Source organism: Sciurus carolinensis, chromosome 10 (assembly GCF_902686445.1).
Source record: "Sciurus carolinensis chromosome 10, mSciCar1.2, whole genome shotgun sequence".
NCBI classification, from domain to species: domain Eukaryota; kingdom Metazoa; phylum Chordata; class Mammalia; order Rodentia; family Sciuridae; genus Sciurus; species Sciurus carolinensis.
The window spans coordinates 12,055,040-12,077,614 of NC_062222.1; the positions used below are offsets into that span (position 1 = coordinate 12,055,040).

The window sequence follows — 22,575 nt, forward strand, 5'->3', positions numbered from 1 at the left end:
ACTTGACGTGTAGTTCAGGTATCACAGAGTATTCCCAATTTGTTCCTCCTGTTTCTTGTAACATCATTGTCATTCATTTTAATATCCCTATGCTGATATCATTCAATGAGTTCTTATTTTTTAAATTTGAGTATAGAGTTGTCTATGAGGACATTTAAGAATTAAAAAACAATGAATTCCACTTTGTGCTCATTTGTTGTTTCTCCAGTGTCCCCTTTCCTTATGTAGATCTGAATTGATGACTTACATCATTTTCATTTTCTTTGTGATGGATTCCCTGAATTTTGTCTTGAGAAAGATCTTCATTTATTTTCCATTTTTGAAGTATAATTTTGCAAAACATAGAGTTTTAGGTTGGTGGATTTTTCTTTGTCTTTGGTTTTCTTCAGTTTGAAGAAGATATATTTAGTTATGAACTTTTATATATTATCCTGTTTCTTGTTCTTTGAGCTTCCTGGATCTCTGACTTAGTGTCTATTAGTAAATTTGGAAAGTTCTTGCTATTTTTCATTCAAATATTTTTCTGCTTTATTTTCTTGTTTACCACCTTCCCATTATCTGTTTAAGAATATTATATATTTTAAATTGCTCTACATATCATATTTATGTATGTATAATGACTATGTGTCTTCTTTTGTAAAGGGCTTATTCTTTCTCTTGTCAAATTTTTACTTGAATATATGTCTTTGCTCCTTGTTTTATATATTCAGGTTATTACTTGCTTATTTGATGTTAGAATTACTTTTTCCAGTCAATATTCCCCAGTTCTTTAAATTTTATTTGAATTTAAATACCATCATATTCAGTCTGTAACTAGTCAAATTTATCAATCACTGCCATCACCATCTTGTGCGTTTTGTTGTTGATGATTCTTAGAAAAAAACTTCCTTATAACACTTTTTTACACTGTTGATGGAATTGTAAATTAGTACAATCACTATGCAAATCAGTGTGGGGGTTCCTCAAAAGTCTAGAAGTGGAACCACCATATGACCCAACTATGCCACTCCTTGGTATTTATCCTGAAGTATTAAATTAAACAAGTACAGTGATACATACACATCCATGTTTATAGCAGCACAATTCACAAAAGCTGAGCTAGGGAACCAGCCAAGGTGTACATCAATGGATGAATGGATAAAGAAAATGTGGTATATACACAATGGGGTTTTATTCAGTTGTTAAGAAGAATGAAACTGTATCATGTGTTATTTGCAGGGAAATGGATGAAACTTGAGAACATTATGTTAACCAAACTAAGCCGAACTCAGAAAGCCAAATATAATGTGTTTTCTCTCATATGTAGAAGCTAGAGAGGAAAAAGGAAAATAAAGGGATGGGGGAATGTCATGAAAATTAAAGGGATATTAGTAAAGTAGAGGAAAGATACCTGGGCGAGGGAAAGGGGAAGGAAAGGGAAAATACAGAGGAATGATATTGACCAATTATACTGTGTTCATGAATGGATATGTAGCAACAAGTACCACCAGTATGTGCAGCTATGAAAATATGGACCAAAAGAATGATCTTCCTTATGTTAGAACTCTTAAATATTCCTTCATATTTAATTCTTTTTTATCTCTGTCTTCAGTATTTAACTCTCTAACCTTTCTGGAAATATTATTTGCTAAAGTTACAAAGTAAAAATTTGAAATCATATTTTCCTCAAAATTATCCATTTGAGTCTTAAAACATTTGAGTCACATCTAGTCTTCTTGAAATTGTTTAAAAATCACCTTTTTTAATAACATGTTAAATATATGCAATATAATAAAACTATAGTACATTCATGATTAAATCTCTATATTGTTTCAAATGTACCACAATGAAAAAGGAAACCTTGATGACCATAGTTTTACTTGAAATTTTCTTAAAATTTTTTCTTATGAATCCCTTTGAACGTCCTATTTATTCAGTTCTCTCAGTCTCTAAATGTTCCCTCTCAAGACAGATGCTAAAATATGTCTCCTATTCCCTCTCGTTGCCTGCTGCTCATCTCCAACATACACCTCACAGTTCTCTTCAGAACATCACTCATCTGCCTAATGACAGTTTCTGGACACTCAATCTTCTTTCTCTATTTGTCAAGGGAAATGTTCAGAGCCTACTAGAAAGTATAAATCATTACTTGCTCTCATAAATTTTCTCCTCAAAAATGTCATGGATAATAAGCATCGTTTCTTTGTTTCCTATAATTTTTAACATTGCTGTTTGAGATTTCTGTTTGTTTCTATTGATCTAGCTATTCTTATCTGTAGAATTTCATAACTACTGCACATTCAATAATATTTGGTAAAGGCAGGTATGGGAGGGGCATGCCTGAAAACCCAGTAACTGAGGAGGCTGAGGCAGGAGGATAGAAAGTTTGAGTGTGACCTCAGCAATTTAGTGAGACCCTGTCTCAAAAAAAAAAAAAAAAAAACAAAGCAGCTGCAGATATAGTTTAGTAGTAGAGCTAGAGTACCCTAGGTTCAATCCCCAGTACAACAATATAAACAAATCATTAAATGATAAATAAATTAATGAAGTCATTTGATAAGGTATATTGTACCAGTTCTCTCATAGCTCTATTGCTTAAATTGTATGTAATTATTACCTTGTTATTATTTCAGATGGATTTTGAAAATGTTTGCGTTTAATAAATATGCATTTGGATTTTCAGAGAAATTATATTAGCACATATCTTTGCAATAATTTTCCTCCAATGCATAGCTTTTTATAGAGTTGAATTTCATTTTCATGGAATAAATATAATTGAATAAAATGAATAGAAGAGATAAGAACTGGAAAGATATAAATTTGACAATATATTTTGAAGTAGAATTCAGTGACACAACTCCCTTCACAGTGTGAAAAGATGAGCTCTTTTCTTTACTATTATTCTATTTAGAATATTGAGGTGTTATTATTTTTATCATCACCATTATTTTGGTATTCAAGATTGAACCCAGGAGTGCTTTTCCAGTGAGTTACATCCCCAGACATTTTTAGGTTTTTATTTTGAGATAGGGTCTTTCTAACTTGCTTGGTGCCTCATTCAGTTGCTGAGGTTGTCCTCAAATTTGCAATCCTATTTTTAAACAGCCCTTGCTCAGTAAAACAAAATGATCAAACTTTTCTGGAATGATCTTCATCAAAATTTTTTAGAAACACTTTCAGATATTTTACTGCAGAAAACATCAGATAGAAATAGGAAACAGGAAACACATTGAGGGGGGAAATGTTGATTATTTTAAACATGAAATCATTAATAGAGATATTTAAATCCATTTTACATGAAGACCAAGGAGTCTGGTGGCAGAAGTAAGTTAAAGGAAATCAAAAGAGGATTCGACACCAGCTGAATACTAACCATCTTTTTGAGAGTTGGCAGTAGGTACAGCCTTATTTTACTCGTTCAACAAACAGTCATGTTTTTCTTTTATTTGTAGGTTTAAAATGGAGAGGGAAGAGGAGGAATTCACTGTGGAATGAAATTGACCAAACAATGCTATGTATATATATGAATATACCACAGTTCACCTTTATGTATATCTATAAAGCACCAACATAAAAAAATCAGTAAATAAATGGAAGAAAGTAGAGAAGAGGAAGGGGAGAAAAAGAGGAAAGTACTAGAGTCTAAAATGGAGCAAATTATATTCCATGAATGTATGATTATGTCAAAATGAACCCTAATACTATGTATAGCTATAACACATTGATAAAAACATTTTTAAAAAGAAAAAAAATGTTTCATTGATTAACTCTTTAGGAAATTTTTGTTTTGGAAGGAAAGACAGACAATATGTAAAGAAGGATATAAATAAATAACTGTAGATTTAGAAACATGGCTCTAAAGATAGTGATACCAGATAAATAAAAATTAGCAAGTAAAATTTGAATTTCAGATAAGCAATGAATAGGGCTTTTGTTTTTAAATCATTTTGCATAAGTTTTATAAAATCTTTTGCATATGTATGACCCAAATATTGCATGGTATTTATTGCATTGTTTAAACGAAATTCTAATTAGGAAGTTGTCCCATATTTTCACTTGCTAAATCTGGCAACCCCATCTAAAAAAGAATAAAGAAACTAGGAAGCAGCTACAGAGGGATAGAGGTGATAATTTAGGGATGGTTATGAGCCAGTTCTGCAAAGAACTAGGAAGGAACATGCCAGGCATTGTCCATGTGTGCACAGGCTCACGGAAGAAAAGGACCCATAACATTCAGGAACAGGAAGCAGGCTAGTGTGGCCCCATGTCAATGAACATGAGGAAGATCTTGGAAAGAAATCCAAAATCCAGCTTCCTCTTCTGTGGCAAGAAAGAGATTGTTTCTGAAGGTACTTTATATGCCCCTATGGGTCTTGTTTACTTTTATGTTCATCTCTGTTACTTCTGTTTGGCAGAAATTGCTAGCCATTGCTTTTTGCCATGATAATAGCATTTTCAGGTAGGTACAAACAAATAGAGTGAAAAATACTTTCCCCAGCACCCTTTTCAGATGGGTACTGCCATGTGCTTAATTTCAGGTCAAATCATAAATGGAGGTTGAGTAGCACTACTGAGAAGTTCCCTGCCCCTCCTTCCTCTCCCATTTCTTGCTCCTGCGTCCATGGATTTTGGCTGGACCATGAGTGGAAGAGTCATACAGAGAGATGATAAAACAGAAAGCTGGAAGGAGTTTGGGTCCGAAGCTGCTGCAAAATAAATTCCATGTGAGTCCTACATTTTCTACTTCCAGACTCTAAAGAATTTGTGAAAGTAGTAGTGTTTTGAGTTTTAATTTTTAAAAAGTCAATAACAATTTTATTCTGCATAACTTGTTTCCAAATAAAGCCTAACTCCTCACACACTATCCTATCTTTTGTTTCTTCTTTTATTTTGCTTTCAGCTTCATTTACCAGCTCTTCACTGCTCCCCTCCCTTCTTCTCTGCACATCATAATCTCACTTCATTTTTATCCTTATCTCTTTTAAAACTATTTTAAATGTGGTAAGATATGTACAATATAGTATTTAAAAATATTTTGCCATTTTTAAGTATACAGTCCTATCACTTTACGTGTCACATGAAGGCACCCATAACTTCATCTATCTCCATAACTCTATTTACCTTTCAAAACTCAATTCTCTATGCATTCTCCCTCCTCCCAGCCCCTGACACTGACCATTCTTCTTTCTGTTTCTTTGAATTTAACTACTCTGGGTACCTTATAGAAATGGAATCCTAAAATATTTCTTCCTTTTGTATCTGGCTTATTTCACTTAAAATAATATCTACAAGGTCTACATATGTTGTAGCATGTGTGGGGATCTCCTTTTCAAGTCTAAATATATTTCATTGGTTGTAAAGACATATCTTATATATTTTATTTATGCTTTCATCCTGCAATGGACACTTGTTTTATCTCTATCTTTTAGCTATTGTGAATAATATGGCTATGAATATTGGCATAAAATATATCTTTTTCTTTTTTAAAAAAATATACTGAATATCTCTACCAATTAGAGAAATGCAAATCAAAACTACTCCAGGATTTAATCTCACTTAAATAAGAATGGCAATTATCAAGAATACAAGCAATAATAAATGTTGGCAAGGATGTGGGGGAAAAGGTAAACTCCTAACATTGCTGATGGAAATGAAAATTGGTGCAACCATTATAGAAAAGCAGTGTGGAGATTCCTCAGAAAACTTGGAATGGAACCACCATTTGATCCGGCTATCCCACTCCTACAGCCTTTTGGCTGTAAAAATCAACATAGTACAGTGACACAGCCACATCAATGTTTATAGCAGCTCAATACACAATACAAATATCTCTCCATGTTCCTACCTTCAATTCTTTCAGATGTATATTAAGAGAGAGAATTGCCGGATTGGTAGCAATTTCATTTTTTTTCAGCAGTGACAATACTGTTTTCCACAACAGCTATACTATTCTACATTCTCTCTAGAAATCCAGAAGTGATTCAATTTCTCTCCTTCCTCTCTTCTGCTTCTTTTGGTACTATTGTGACATAGAATCTCATTGTGATTTTACTTAAATTTTCTAGAGGTTCAGGAGGTTGAGCAGCTTTCAAAGGTTGTTTTGAGTATTTGTATTTCCTTTAATATACCATGTGATTTTGGAATGGCTTCTTCCATTTCTGCAATAAACAAAATCATTGGTGTTTTTATAGGCATTGTGTGGAATCTGTACATCACTTTGAATATTGAAATTTTAAGAATATTAAGTCTATTGGGGTTTTTTTTTTTTTTTTTACATTTTTGTATTTTTATTTATTTTTCTTACATGAGTTGGGAAACTGGGATACACAGTAAATAACAGCTAATGAAAGCTACACCGAATCTCCTAAATTTTTCTTAAACACACTTTATCAAAAGAAGGTATAAGATTAATTTAAACTCCTATTTTGGGCTGGGATATAGCTCGTGGTAGAGTACCTGCTTAGTTAGTATTCTGGGTTCAGTCCCCAACAACGAATAAAATAAACTCTTATTTTATATACTAGCAAGAGGACTAACCTAGCACAACAGAAGAGTAAAATGAAACGATAATGAACTTTTAAAAGTATGTTTATCTTCTTCAGGATTTGCACAAGGAACTCAGAGTTCTGTGAAAGCCTGACTAAAGAAAGACAAGGAAGGAACATTGCCTTGGATGACTGTTTTCAATACACAAGGATTTAAAAAAAACACCAAAGGCACATCAGAAGGAAAAGTCAAGCATCTTACTAACAAGTGGCCAAAAGGAAAACAAACATTGGTTAGAGATAGAAGAGGACATAGTTGTATCCATCAGAGAACAGAAGCAACCACCACACCCTGAGGGTTATTATTCAAATTAGAAAATAAGTGGCAGAATTTCAACCAAGCACTGAAAGTTAAAAATGCAAATAAATCTCCAGCCAAAGGTGAAAAGAAGGAGAGAAGTGGGATATGAGGAGTAGCAACATGGTTGTCAATATTGGAGGAGACTACTCAAAATGACAGATTTGTATGGCTTCCCATTCTCAGAGAACTCAGGCAAAACTAACCTGGCTGAATACATGAGTGAAATACACTTGAATTTTGGTAAACACAAAAGGGAATCCCATTTCAGACTAATGTGAAGGAAGAAGGAAGTAATCCCATCACTGGGTATAGAGTTCAAAACAAAGTTAACTTTGACTTTGCTTTTACTTCCTCTTTAGACTTGTGAATCTCAGCATAAAAGCAATTATCTTTTGACAGAGTTGAAAGCAACTATCAGGAACAATGACATATAGAAAAAACTATAAAGCCAAACATGAGCAAAAGCTGTATCAATTTCATCTTGCTGCAGGCTTTGGTGAGGCTATACTTTGTTTGGACCCAGACTGCTTAGCCGATCAGGTCTTGGAACTTTAGCATCACCTCCTGCTTCAGCTTGGTTGCTGCTCTTTCTTCTGCAAAGTTTCCTTTTCTTAGACTTTGAGAAGGTTTGACGGACACAGCTTAGGAAATGACCAAAGCAGAGTGGTGGTGATGCCAAGGACGTCACTGTAGGAGAAGAAGGCCCAGGTTCCTGTGAGAGATCACAGGATTGAATCTGACATTCCAGATCCATCACACAGGGACTCTTGTCCTGCTGCCTCTGTACCCTGTCCTCATGGTGAAAGGCAGGATCATCTTGGGCACTGACTATGGCTGGTATTTTATCTACAGTTGCACCTTCTTCACTTTGTGATGGTGCCAAAGGTATTGGAAGACTGGGGGGGCACTGGGCCTTCGTTTTCTCCTTCTTCTTTCTCTTTTTCATTCTCTTTGCCTTTATACCCTTCTTAGGATGCCTATGCTTCTTTGGAAGTGAGTCCAACTTTCCTCTCTGGACCAGAGGCACAGCTGGATCTTGTAAAATCTTAGAAATGTGACTTTGAGATGTTCCCTCTGATGGCTCTAATGATGATTCCATACTTCTTTTCAGAAGGTAATTATTCCAGGGGTGACATCTGTCCTATGTATCATGAGTATCTAGTGATATGTTCAAGTCATCAGTGACATGCTTGGGGATGGAGAAAGGTAATTTCCAACCTCTGCCACTAAGGGTTTTCTTTGACCTACTTTGCTGACCCCAGCCAGTTTCTCAGGAATAAGGAGCTTGGAACAAAAGGACCGAGAGTCAAATGCTAAGGGACGTAATCAGTACTGTTAATCTTTCTAATGATGCATCCCCAGCTGTCATAGATGTAACAGGTGGGTTGATCTCTGATCTTTCTTCTAGACTTATCTAAACTTTAATGACCTTCAAAAATAGAGTCCTTGGGTTGTTCTTCTTGGTCTACAGATTTCATATTTCGTATCCTTAGGAGTGCGCATCCTTAGGAGTGCGCGTGCTCACAAGATGAACGGCTGGAGCGCAACTACCTATTGGGGTCTTTTTAAATTATGTTCAGAAACATTTTATAGTTTTCAGTTTTCAATTTTTTTCCTATATTTGATTTAGTTTAGTCCAAGGTATTTTTATGGTATCATAAACAGAATTGTTTTCTTAATTTTCTTTTCCAATTGTCCCCTGTTAATATGCAGAAACAACTGATTTTTGTACAAGTGTTTTATCCTGCAAATTTGCTGATTTTGTTGATTAGTTCTAATCTTTTAGAGGAATCTTTAAGATTAAATGCTGTCATCTGTGAATAGAGATACTTTTACTTCTTCCTTTCCATATTGGATATCTTTTATTTATTTATTTTTTATTTGCCAAATTGCTCTGAATAGAATATCTAGAACCATACTGTATCAAAGGTAGGCATCCTTATCTTGCTCCTGACCTTCTGACAGAAAAGAAGGTTTAGCCTTTCACCTAATGGTAGCAGAGGATTTTTTATATATGACTTTTATTATGTTGAGGTAATTTTCTTCCATTTCCCATTGGTTTTGTGTTTTTATTATGAGAAATAGTTGAATTTTATCAAATGCTTTTTTTGCATGAATTGAGATGATCATGCATTTCTTTATAACTTTGTTCCTTTAATGTTATGCATTAGATTGATCCATTTTCATGTGTTGACCTACTCTTGCATTCTAAGAACAAGTGTACTCAATCATGGTATATTTTTCTTTGAATGTGCTGTAGAATTCATTTTGCTAGTATATTGTTGAGGATATTGGCATTAATATTCATCAAGGATACTGGTCTGTATTTTCTTCTCTTAAAAGTGTCCTTGTCTTGGTTTGGTTTCAGGGTAATGGTGATCTAATATAATAAGTTAGGGAGTATTCTATATCTTCAGTTATTTGGAAAATTTTGAGAAGAGTTGATGTGTTGCTTCTTCAAGTGCCTTGTATAATGCTAGTAACACCATCTGCTCCTAAGCTTTTTTGGAAGTTATTGATAACTGACCCAATCTCCTTTACTACTGATAGGTCTATTGTGATTTTTTAATTTCATCACAATTTTGTTTTGGTAGTTTGTACATTTCTAGAAAATTGGATCTTTCATCTTGGTTACCTATTTTGATGGCATAGAGATGTTCAGAGGACTTCCTTATATCTTTTATTCTTTATGAAAAATTAGAACAATATTCCCATTTACATTCTGATTTTAATTATTTGTCCTCTCTCTTTTTATCTTAATCAATCTAACAAAAAGGTTGTCAATATTATTGATCTTTTTGAAAGACCAATTCTAGATTTTATTTATCTCTGTTCTAATCTTTAGGATTTTATTCTTCTGCTGACTTTGCTTTTTGGTTGTTCTTTACCTAGTTCCACAGGATATAAAGTTTGATTTTTGACTTGAGATTGTTTTTCTTATTTAGTAATAAAAAATCAGTTGTGTAAGTTTACATGTAAATTGCCCCCTTAACAATGCTTTCGCTATTTCCTGAAGATTTTTGTATGTTGTGTTTTCCTTTTCATTTGTCTGCTTGTAGCAGAAACCTAGAACATCCATGTTGTTGTGACAGTTGGTGCTATTTGGTGGGTTCTACAACCTGCTTCTCATGTGCGGTAATGTTCTATAATGGCTCACAGAACTCACATTTACTCACCAGTTTATCATACAGGACATTATAAAATGATACAAGTGAGCATAGGATGAACAACTATGTAAGATGAGGTCCAAAGAATCCCGAGCTCAGGAACTCATATCCCCCTGTAGTTGGGGTGCACCACCCTGGCAGCACATGGATACATTCATCAAGGCAGCAGGGCTCTGAACCCCGTGTTGAGATTTCATGGAGACTTCCTCATGTAGGGATGATGGGCTCTTAACTCAATCTGAAGCCTCCTATCCTCCCCAGAGAGTGGCATGGAACTTGAAGTCCTGAGATTCTGATCATCTCGAGTTCTTTCTAATACATGGTCTCTATCCTGAAGCCACGAAGAGTCACGATAGAACAAAAGACATCCCTATCACTCAGGAAATAAGAGGGATTAAGAATCTCTGTGTAAACTGTTCTTGGTAGTCCCATTACTCAAGAGATTACTAGGGCTTTAGAACCCCTGTATCAGGAACCAGGGTTGGTAGAAGAGTAAATATTAGAAAAAAAAAAAAAAGATGTCTCCATAATTCCATTACAAATCTTTTTAGAAACCCTGTGCCAAAAACCAAGTGTAGAAATGAAGTACAAATTTCTTATTGTATCATATTGTGCCAAAAAAAATCACTGCATCTAAATTTACTCATAAGTTTTGGTTTCTAAACAAATATATTGCTAGGCATAATTCTTTGTGTCTCCATCCATTATAGTTTCAAATGATGTATCACAAATAAATCAGCTGAAAGAAAAAGATTTAAGCACTATAATTCTGAATCAATCCAAGTTCATAAGTAAGTTAAAAATACACAGTAATTTGCTAAAGGGTTAGGGAAACTCCAAATGTTTTTAATATTATATCATTATAATTAAATTAAAAAACTTTTTTAAAAGTCTGTTTAGTTGCTTTTATGAAATTTCACAAACATAGCTAAATTTCTGTTCATTACTCTTTTGTATTTTCTAAAACTAGACAAATAGGAGGGTTTGGGCTTCTAAGATCTCTAGTTTTATTATGTATACATTTCACCTGCATATTTTATTCATGACAACTGAAACGTTTCAAAAGAAATATGCAAAATAGGTCTTCTGATAACAATTGATTATATTTGAAAAGATCATATGCCTTAATCCCTAAAGTAACCTCTCAGTCAAAGGCTGATCTAGTACAAGATTTGAATGTCATGTCACATCAGGATTCAACACTTATTTTAAAAACATGCTAGGTTACCTTTTTCTTTGCAGTATTCAAGATCACTATAAAATTCCCCTGAAAATATTCATAAAATTCTTTGATCATAAAAATTACTTCACAGGTTAGCAAAAACTTTGCAAAAGAAAGAATTTAGTAGTTTTGCATAATTGTGGTAGGCATTATCCCTGTATTCTCCAATTGTTAGCACATAAAATATAACTTCTACTTATATTTTTCATGGGTACCCTTAGCTAATAAATATTATCTGTGTATTTATTGCCATCAATATAATTGATTACAAATTACAATTTAAAAGATGCAAATTTACTTTTTATATATGTGTATCCATGTCACAATTCATCACATTCATAATTAAATTGTCATCCAACTGAGACAGGAACACAGAAAAATGAAACAGTCTAATGAGCTTGCTCTAAGCCATTGCCCACTGGCTTAAAAAGCAGTGAAGCCTTGTTTACTTGAAAGAAATACTTCTTCATACCCACTAAAAACTATGGATTTACAGTTATAATTATTTTTCTCATCGACTTCTCTATTATACTAAGGACCCTGCTGTGATTCAGGATCTGCTTTTAGATTCACTTTCATCAGACAGTTTTCAAAATATATTTGCATATCTCAATTCAATTATGTTAAAATTATTTTTAATCTAAATTGCATCTTTTAGTTTTTTTCCCCCTTCTAATCTGAATCATTCTGCGCTTGTTTGTGTAAAAATTCATGCTGACTCTTTTCATTTTTTTCATATTTATAATTTGAGAACCAACTTTGATCCATCTAATTAAAACTTCTGTGAAGAACAAAACATAAAATGCCTGATAGGAGGCAGTCTGAAGTTATTTGAAATGATTTTAACATCAATGCTTTAACTTTCCATAGTACCCTTGAGTGCTTGCAGAACCAAGTAAACAAATTGCTTGCTCTTTGCACAGTATAATTAGTATTTAGTTATAGTGCACTCTTGTGCCTTGACAAGCTCATCCGACAGTCAGTCACTTCAAGTTGTTAGAAAATAATTCCAAAGATAGACTGTCTATGAAAAAATATTATTTGAATGGAACAAAGGGTTTCCAAAAAGAAAGGAAACAGGATGAAAGTGATCACAGACTTTACTCCTGTTTAGGGGGAAAGATGTGGAATTAAAATATGAGGAGAAAAGTAGGCTAACATGAGCAATGAAAAAAGGAAAAGAGATAAGTCCCAGAAGGATACTGCCAGGAATGAAAATAGAGACATTTTTAAAAGCAAATCCAGAGCTATCGCTGAGTTTTTCTGACTATATACAGCTTATTTCTCTCTGTGAGGTTCTGCAGTATTGCTGAGTGAGTAAGCCAAATGCAAATGAGGCTATTGAAGCATAAAAGGAGCCCTAAGAGGTGGGAAAATGTTATGCTAATAATCCCAGAGTTCTCTGAAGGTCATGGGAAAAAGTGTGAGGGTCATGGGAAAAAAATACGGGAGGACCAAGTAGTTTTACTTTTGGTCTCTGAGACTTGCTAGAAACTACACTAGCATTTAGGAAAAACAGACTTCTAGTACTTCTTGAAAGGTCTATTTACATAAAAGAGTAACATTTTTCCACAATAGCATTTCACAGACAGTATAATTCTTTAGGCCTATAATAAATATCTATTATAACCATTATATCAAATGGGTATATCCCTGCTATTAGTTGCAAAGATGTTATCTTGGGAATTTAAATTGCTGATTGAAGAAATTATCTAAAAAGTGGTTCTGCAACAACAACCATATCCCTTTGTATTGAACATGGCAGTGAATGCGTGATAATATTTAGACAGCAATCAAGGGTTAGTTGATATCTCAACTTTTGTGAGATGTGGTGATAGAGCTGTGGATTTGTTTTGTATTAAGAAAATATTTTAATTTGGATATTAACATTGGTGACAAGTACATGCATGTTTCATCAGTAAATTATATCAGTCAAAATGAGGATAGCTTTATTTTGGGTCAATCTTGACTTCATTTATATTTTTATAACATTAAGACAACTGTAAAAATCACTAAATGGTTATATTAATTAAATATAAATTACTAGATAAAAAGATTTTGTGTAATCCTTTGAATTCCCTGATCACTAACATGGATACATTGCATAGGTGACATAATGAGGACAAATGGATTTAAATTCCACCTAAAAGATTCTCAAGTTTAATGTTCAAAATATTACATAAAATGAAAAAAAATTAATATAATTAAATATTAATTTTAAATGCCATAAGTGATTTTAAAAGTCTGAAAAAATTTTCTTGTCTACAAGAAACTTTTTGTGAAAGAATAAGTGAAAGTCAGGAACATAATCAAATCAGTGAAGTTCACATTATTTTCATCTTGATAAAGAATACAAGGGAGGCATTATCATTACAAAATAATGCACTTTCATCCCTCAGATAAGCGCTTGTCATGTTAACTGCACTGTTTATTTCATTTGTATTTGAATTACAAATTCCAGCTTGTAACTGTTAGAAGGCAGTAACTTCTAATTCCACATTTTTAATTTCATGCTAGCAAAATCTAAAACTCTGTTCCATCGATTTTGTAACTAAAATTAATAAAATTAATGAAATATTAATACTTTGAAAAAAACAGATGAAAAATATTCTTGCTTGGGTCTTATTCTCAGTTTGAATTTAAACCCAAACAATGTTCCTCAACAAATGTAACATGATATTTAAACTTTTAATTCCAAGAATTACTTTTGATCACATCCATTACTAGAGGATTAACAATGTAGCTGACACTAGAGATGGAAGAATGAAAATTGAGAAATTAATCTAGGCATCTACGGTCAAGTAGATAATCGAGTAATATTTATGCTTTCTAAAAGGTACACATTCACTTCATATATTAATTAAAATAGATATAGGAAAGTTAAATTTACTCTGGATATACCATTCTATCAGGATCCTACAAAAAATTATACCAGCGACTACCATTGTGCATAAAATGGAGACTGAGAAATTACACCCTCCTTTGGTCAACCATCAGAAATCATGAGGAGTGGTTTGTGCATGTGTTCACGTGTGTGTCCTAGAACTAGGTATTAAGATTACAGTTTGAGTGCCAACAATTGTTTGGAGTTCAGATGTCAATTGTGAGAAAACGATAGGAAAGAAAAAATAATCACAAAGGTTATATTATAGTCATCTAGCATGATAGATAATTGAGATTTCCTCCCTTGAGGAAACCCTGGAAAAAAGGTTAATACACACACACACACACACACACACACACACACACACATGTATGCATATATAATAAAATATGATTATATATATAAAATCATATATAATATATTATACATAAATGGACACACACACACACAAACACACACACACATCTCACAATTAACTCATTCGAGAGCAAAGAACCTGGCATTTTTATCCGTAAAATCCCAAACTCATTAGTGGAGGACTGTTCCCAGATTGTTGTGAATTCTTTAGTCATTTTTGGTCCTCAGAGTGCACAGAGATCAGTCTTCTCGATTTCCAGAAAAATAGGCCTCAGGTACAGACATGCAGAGACTGGCACTTGGAAATTCTCCCTGATATACTACTTGAATTATCTGGGCAAGGCTTTGGGATACATGCTCCTGTCTTTTTCTTACATTGTTTCCCCTAGGACTTAACAATAAATTCACAGTCCACTTGATGTCACTAATTCTTACATGTTGGTCTTAAAGCTTTTAAAACAAAAACTAAACCAATAAATTAGTAGCACCAACTTCAGCAACTACGTTTGTGGTGGGTCTTGAGTTTGGCTATGGCTGACAGTTTTTATATCCCTCTTGTGCTCTTGGCCTAGACTTCCATTAATTTGTCTCAGCAATTCAGCTACCCTTGAGGACTTGCCCAGTGAGAAATATTGTACTTGCATACCTGAAGATTCTTATCTTTTGGTAATCAGTTGCCTTTGTCAGATTGTGTAGACTGGAATTACCAGTTATTTATTTACCTACCTGGGGGTGCCAGAGATGGAACTAAGGACCTCATGCATACTAGGCAAGTGCTCTACCACTGAGCTATATTCCAAGTACTGCATTTAAAATTTTGACTCAGTGGAAGCAATAAGATGTACCTCAAGGAATTTCTTTAGCTCCAGACATACCTACCTTTACCTCCAGTACACAGCAGTGACCTTATCATCTCATGACAGTGTGACCAGTTGTTCCTACCAGGATACTAACATTTCTTTTGCTTATTGTTTTACTTGTTTTACTGGAACGAGGAACCCAAAATAAGTAAGTTGAGTTAATAATTTTATGTTGAATGGGATTCTTAGTATGTTCCTGCATAAAGGGACCTCTAGTCCAAAGTCAAATTTTACTACAAAAGCAAGATTTACTTAACTGCATCACAGGGATCAATAGTGAGAAGTTACTCAGCCATAGCATTCTGCTTATCAGAAATATTATTAGTATTCACTCCATTCTTTTATCAGAAGTTTATAGGTATTTGTGCCAAAGAATTCCACTGACCTTGTGTTCATTATTGCACCACCTTACTCTTGTTCCAAAGCACTGAGTCTGGTTCTGATATAATAAATAATTGATTTGTTTCCCATTGAATAGAATTGCTGCTTGCGGTACTGCAGACCCAGAGGGATAATACATACTTGCACCCTGTCAAAGCAAAAGTTGTCCTAGATAAAGTTAAAGTGGCAAGGCAGGAGAGAGAACTCACCTCCACATTGAGTTATTCTGAATTTGTAGTTGCTTTTCTTTGTGATCATGCTATTGAGTTTGCTAAATGTTTCCGTTGAGCTTGGGCTCCTATCCTCCCATGGAGACTGGGAGATAGGGGTAAGCATTCTTTGATGTTTATATTTCAAATGAATTATTCCAGGTCTTTCTTCACAAAGACCTTCCCTTGGAAATAAATCTGACAGGTGTCTGGGAGAAGATTTACATACATTTCAAAGAAGCAGAAAAATAATCTGTGATTGAAAGTCTCCTAAAGCAGTTACTCCAAGAAAAGGCAGTCCAGGTACCTCTAACCAGGAAGAACAAGTCTAAAGTGTAGTCAAGCTGAAGGAAGACTTAAAACTCTCTTGCTCATTCAGAATTATCCATCCAGAAGAGATGAACTATGTATCATCCAAGGATTTAATGTAGTTTTCTTTTTCTGGTAACGCCTTCTTTTAATATTACAAGCTTGCTGGCAATATTTTTTTCTTTTGTCAGAAGTAATATTCATTTCACTTTTTTAAAATGTTACTTTAATTGGGTATATTCATTCAGTTATTTTTAAAAAAAAAAGTTCTTTTGAAGTTATTTTGCCTCCTACCCGGGTGCTTTTGAGATTTTTTTTTTTTCTCTTTGTCCTTCAGTTTGAGCATTCTTACCCTCAACTTGCTTCTTGCTTGTTTCTTTCTTTCTCCCTTCCTCTCTCCCTCCCTTCTTCTCTCCCTCCTTTCTTCTTTCCTTCCTTTCTCTTCTCCTCTCTCTTTTTTTATGTTCTTCTGTTTTATAGATTTTTAAATATGTTTTCATTTCTCCTGGGCATATGCCCATACATAGTATGACTGGAGGATTTGCTCTATTCATGTGTTTTTTCTTTTTTTTTTTTTTTTAAATCTCAAACCCCTTTCCACCGTGGCTATTCCATCCACATTAAATGAGAATGTCACTATCTCCACATCCTTGTCAATAGTTGCTATTAGCTTTCCTTTTATAATAGCCATTCCAGTGGATGTGATTTTGCTACTATAGTTTGTTTTGATTGCTAAAGATTAATGCATAACATGAATGACTCATATTTAGTCTACAGTTGCCTCAAACCTTTAATATTACTATTTCATTGAAATGAAATTTCTTTTTTCCTTTTACAGTATGTTTTGACCTATATGAATGACTCAGTTTGAAAAATTTAAATACTATCATTTTATAATTGTTTCATCAACATTAGTTCGATGAAACTTTTTACAGCTAATTTTCAAAATTAATTTGATCACTGAATATATTCATAATGTCATTAAGTCTCCAGTAACCTAAGAACTTGTTCAATGTACAACATCTACCCTTGGGAAAATGGTTGATGTAAATGTGTTACAGAAAACCTTTGCATGACTTCATTCCATACTGTTCTTGAACCATTTTTAATTTCACCCAAAAATTATAAAACAGTGTCACCAGCATCCAATAATGTGCACAAAAACATCATGACACATTGTTAGGTAATTTTTCCTTGTTGACATTATTCCTCTGCTTTATAAATGTAATAAACGCATCAAACATTTTTAAATGGTAATTGGAACAGATTGAGTATTGTCCCTTCAAAATTCATGTCTACCTGGAACCTCATTTGGAATTAAGCTCTTTGCAGATGTGACTAAGATGGAGTCATGCTAGATTAGGATGGGCCCTAAATTCAGTGACTGACTTCCCTAGAAGTGTAGAAGAGGACATACACATAGACATACGGATTGGAGATGGCCACGGGCAGGCAGAGGTAGACACTGGAGTGATATGCCTGAAGGCCAAGAGATACCAGGCAGTGCTAGGGTTACTTGAAGCTAGGAAGACACAGTGAACGATTATTCCCTACTGCCTCCAGAGGAAGCACAGCCCTACAGACAGCTTGGCTTTACATTTCAGGCCCCCAGAACTCTGACAGTGTGCACTCTTAATGCTTTAAGCAACCATGTTTGCAGTATTTTGTTACAGCATCTGTAAGAATCTGATAAAGCAATATTTTGTAATGTGCCTTTTAATATCTTCAATCTTTATGGAATTAATGTAAATGAGAAAATCTACAGAATCCAAGGCAAAATATTGTCATTGTTATAAGAGGTTTTGCTCATTGTGATGTTACACCTACATTTATTCACAAAATGGTTACTCACCTGCCTATATTTAGGCTTTGGTGTTTTAGAGCAAAAGTATTATCAAAGAAAGTAGTGCTTTCACAAAAGAAATTGATAATAATTCCATCAAAATCAAAAGTTGTAATTTTCACCTCTCCATCCAGAGTCCCTCATGTCACTGCACAAACAAGGAGAAAGAAAAAGAGCTATTTAATATACTGGAAAAGTTTTGTATTAGTCTTGATAATCGAAAGTTAATATGCAAAATATGAATGTTGTTACAATACAGGGGCAGAAGCTAGGATGTCTGGATGACAAGGTATTTTATCTGACATTTAGTTTCCTATTTGTAGTGTAGCTTCACAAGTGGTTCAAAGATTTCCTAAGGAGGGAAAAAGAGTAAAGCTGTTTGCTGTTTTATATTTAAGCTAATTCAAGATCTTGAATACAAGTTAAAGTAGATGGTTCACACAACAGCTTTGGAGCATTAAGAAAATACATGCAGGAATTAAAACTATAATGAAATATGATTGTTATTTTCCTGGTTGAGGTTTTTTAATAGCATGTAACATTTTCAGGAAATAGCTAAAATAGGCTATTGGGAGATGTACTAGGTAAGTGACGTACAAACTTTATTATACAGAGATACAGTAAAAAAGACAGGAATGAAGGTGGATGTAAGAGAAGCAACGATCCCTACTTTTTCTAACATAATGAGGTCTCTTTTAAGTAATTTGTATTATAGTTTGTCTTTCATTTTTGCTTATAACGTTTTCAGCATCAGATATATATAAAGTATCAATTTCAACATGAAACTTGTTCGTTTCACATTCCGTTTAGTGTTTTAATATACTGAGTCATCACTCTTCACACTTGGAGTGAATGGGCTGGCCCTGATCTTCAAAGAACATTCTTTATAAATATGCTTTGTAGACAGTGTCCTCAATAGAACAGACCAAGAATATTGTCCATGCAAACTTTCATTAAGGCTGCAGAAAAAATTGGCAATTAGTACAAGAGATAAAATATGAATCACAATTTTGAACTCAACTAGCATTCAAATGTTATGTTTATGTTCCATTAAATTAATTGCTTATGTGATGATATCTATTTAATGTAAATATAATTCACCTTAACTGAAGGCCACATAGTTTTAGAAACTTCCACATTGTTTCCTAGTTTACTTGAATATATATTTCTTTATTTAAAATGTGTCTTTGCAACTTTCTGCATATTACATAGATTTCATAGAAAAAAAAATCAGTGCTGCAAGAACTAAAAGAGGATTTGAAAATTTTAGCCAATTTCCAACATGGAAAAAGAAGGTAGTGAATTGTGGTTTGTCTTGAAAAATGAACCAGGTCCCTGAAGGAGCAAAGTTGTCTTTGAGGATTAAGGAAAATTGTCTATGTGAATGATTAAAATGATTTGTATATAAAAATATAACAGGAGGAGATCAAGTTACCCCTGTTTACAGATGACATGATTCTCTACTTAGAAAGACACTTAGAACTGAAATAAAATCAGTCAAGTAGAAGGATATGAAATCAACATACCATAATTTGTAAACTTTCTATACACAAATAATGAACATGCTGATGATAAATCATTAACATTGACCACAGCCCCCAAAAAATCAAAGAAACAAAACACAAAAACAGAAAGAAAAAAAAAAAAAAAAAAACTAGGAATAAACCTAATCTGGGAGAATGACTTCTACAACAAAAATTACTAATAATTAAAGGAAAAAATTGAGGAAGAGTCTGGAAGATAGTAAAACCTCCCTTGTTCATTGTTTGGGAGAATCTCTGTTGTTTAAATAGCCATATTACCATAAGCTTCAATGACAGATTCAATGCTGTCTTCAATCAAATATCAAAAATATTTAAAGATCCAGAGAAAACAGCATAACAATACTAAATTTCATTTGAAAGAGCAAAGGATCTAGAATAGCCTGAACAACAAAAAAGCAAAGCTAGAGGCATCACAATATCCAACTTCAAATTATACTACAAAACTATAGTAAAAAGAAAAAAAAAAAGCATGGTACTGGCGTAAAAACAGATATGTAGAGCAACAATGAAACAGAATAGAGGACCCAGAAAAATCCCATCCATCTATAGTCACCTGATTCTTGATGAATGTGACAAAAACGTACAGTACAGAGAAGAGAGCTGCTTCAACGCTGGTGCTGGGAAAACTAGATATTGAGATGTTGTGAGCTGAAAACAGAACCCTGTCTCTCACCATGGACAAAAGAATAATAATAATAAAAAAAAATAGATCAAGGGTCTTTGTGTAAGACCTGAAAGTTTGAAACTAGAAGAGGAAATACAGGGGAACTACTTCAGGATATTAGCATTGGCAATGGTTTCCCGAAAGAGACTCCACTAACTCAGGAAATGACAAATGCTCATGCCTGCGTGAGGGTAGAGGGAACTCTTAATACACTGTTGGTGGGCACATAAATTAAAACAGTTACTATGCAACACAGCATGAAGGTCCTCAAAAAAACAAAAATCGAACTACAAGATGATACAGCTATACTACTTCTGGGTTTATACCCAAAGGGAATGAAGTTAGCCTACCAAAGATACACCTGCATACCCATTTTTATTATAGTTCTGTTCATAGTAGCCAAGTTATGGATCAGTCTAGGCTCCCATCCACAGGTGAATGGATAAAACAAAATAGGGCATATATATATACATATATATATATACACACACACACAATGTAATATTAATCAGCCATAAAAAATGAAATCGTAATATGGGCATGAAAATGGATGAAACCGTAGGTCACTGTGTTAAGTGAAACAAGCTAGACAAAGACTAGCAGGGCATGTTTTAACTCATAGGTGGATGTTAAACACAATAAAAGAAAACTGACATTAGAAGAGGGAGTAGTAGGGAAGGGGAAGAGGGCCAGGGTGAGGGGATGGAGAAGATACAGAAAATATTGATTCTATTATGAACAGTTTCTAATATGAAACTCTTGTTTGAATAAAATTCCATGGCATGTGCTCTATAGGAGACTGTAATAACCTCTATCTATGCATTACAATTCTTTTTTGTCTTTATTTATATCAAACATATTTAGTATTTCTATTATTTAAGTTTGACTGATTTTACTATGAAATAAAAAGGCTATTATATAGATAACATAACAACATAAGTAAATTAACATCTTGATTGCTTATTCTCATCAGGAAATCCCAGTCATTTAATAACCAAAGCTCTGAATTATATATTCAACCACATTTTCCCACCTTTCACATGAACTTATCACCAACTCAACTGAACTACGTGCTCTTCTTGATACATGTTGCACATCTTTTAAGACAAACTCCCTGATAAGATGTGGTAAGCTTGCAAGTTCTTACTCGTTTGGTTCAAACACACCCCTGTTTAGACAGTTAAACGTCATTTAGAAACATACTTTCTCACTCAGATTCAATAACTGAAAAAATTACCTCTGTTGATAAAAATGTTGAGATTGTCCACAGTCTTACAATGCTCTTACCAGTATTTTTTCTGAATGGATATGATTCTTCTTGGATTACTCACAAAATGTTAATTCAATCAAGGGAAAAATCACATTATATAAAAACTATCTATAGATATTGTTAAAAAGCAGCATGTGGAATGAAACAAGAGAAAGATTAATTAAGTCTTCAAGTTGATATATACACAGCAGATAATATATGTAATTAGCTACATTTACTTGACCAACACCTTTGGTATTAATATTATGAGTTATATAAAAATTTACAAAATTGTCTCATATAATCTGTGCTAAATATATGAGATCATCGGTGCCACAAACTGAATTGGCAAGATTAGGGATTAAGAAGACTTGGCTACACAAAGAGCATTCAAATATTTATGATATTTATTTTATTGGACCAAACAATTTCTAACTTTTGTGTAGAATCTTCTTCTTTCAAGCCCTCACAACATATTTCAATGCCAAACACAGAAAAGTCACACTGATATAGGAGAATAAATGAAAAGATGAATGAATATCAAGAGATGTTTATCAGCATAAAATTGGCTTTATATTACCAAGAGTTGAGTAATTAGGGGTCTCATTTTCTTTGGTCTTCATCTATTGAAAGATTGAAGATGTTTAGGAAGAAATTTCAAGATTATGAGGGACGTATGTATTAGTACACTTAAGATATGAGTATAAATGTTTTATCCCATTAAATATGTAAACATACATTAGTCTAATAAAAGCATGTACATTGTTTGTGTTTCTGTACAAAATAATTCAATCTTGTGGGATTTCTTAAATAGGCTAGAGAAAACAATTGTGCTGTGGATAAAGATAAAACTCTTCAGTGCATGTTTTTATGATAAAGGAATTATTTTGTTGCAGAATGTATTGTCTTCTTATTCTCACAGACATAAAATGTGATATCTTGTACCTATCCTAAGACAAGAAAAATACCTTCTCTGAAACTTCTCTTAAAAATTTTCCTCTCCATACACTTATCAAGCAAAACAAAACAAAAACCTGATTTAATACTTCAGCTAAGATGAA

At 33.5% G+C, this 22,575-nt stretch overlaps 2 protein-coding genes across 3 annotated transcripts in view; both read right to left on the minus strand.

Annotated features, from left to right (window-relative positions):
• Pabpc4l (poly(A) binding protein cytoplasmic 4 like) overlaps positions 1 to 22,575 on the minus strand; it is a 121,588-nt gene that overhangs the window by 79,732 nt on the left and 19,281 nt on the right. The window contains exon 3 of one of the 2 annotated variants that reach the window (XM_047565672.1): positions 18,121 to 18,205. The exons of the other annotated variant lie outside the window; for it this stretch is intronic. The gene's annotated coding sequence lies outside the window, so the exon portion shown is untranslated. Of the gene's footprint in view, positions 1 to 18,120; positions 18,206 to 22,575 lie in introns of those variants that run through there. 2 annotated transcript variants of the gene reach the window in all.
• Positions 7,328 to 7,924, minus strand: LOC124994854 (uncharacterized). Its single transcript, XM_047567129.1, has one exon. The coding sequence runs from the start codon at positions 7,922 to 7,924 to the stop codon at positions 7,328 to 7,330; it is 597 nt and encodes a 198-aa protein (XP_047423085.1).

Bases quoted from the DNA above. Each gene is read 5' to 3' on its own strand.
- LOC124994854 (XM_047567129.1), bottom strand. From the start codon at position 7,924: ATGGAATCATCATTAGAGCCATCAGAGGGAACATCTCAAAGTCACATT.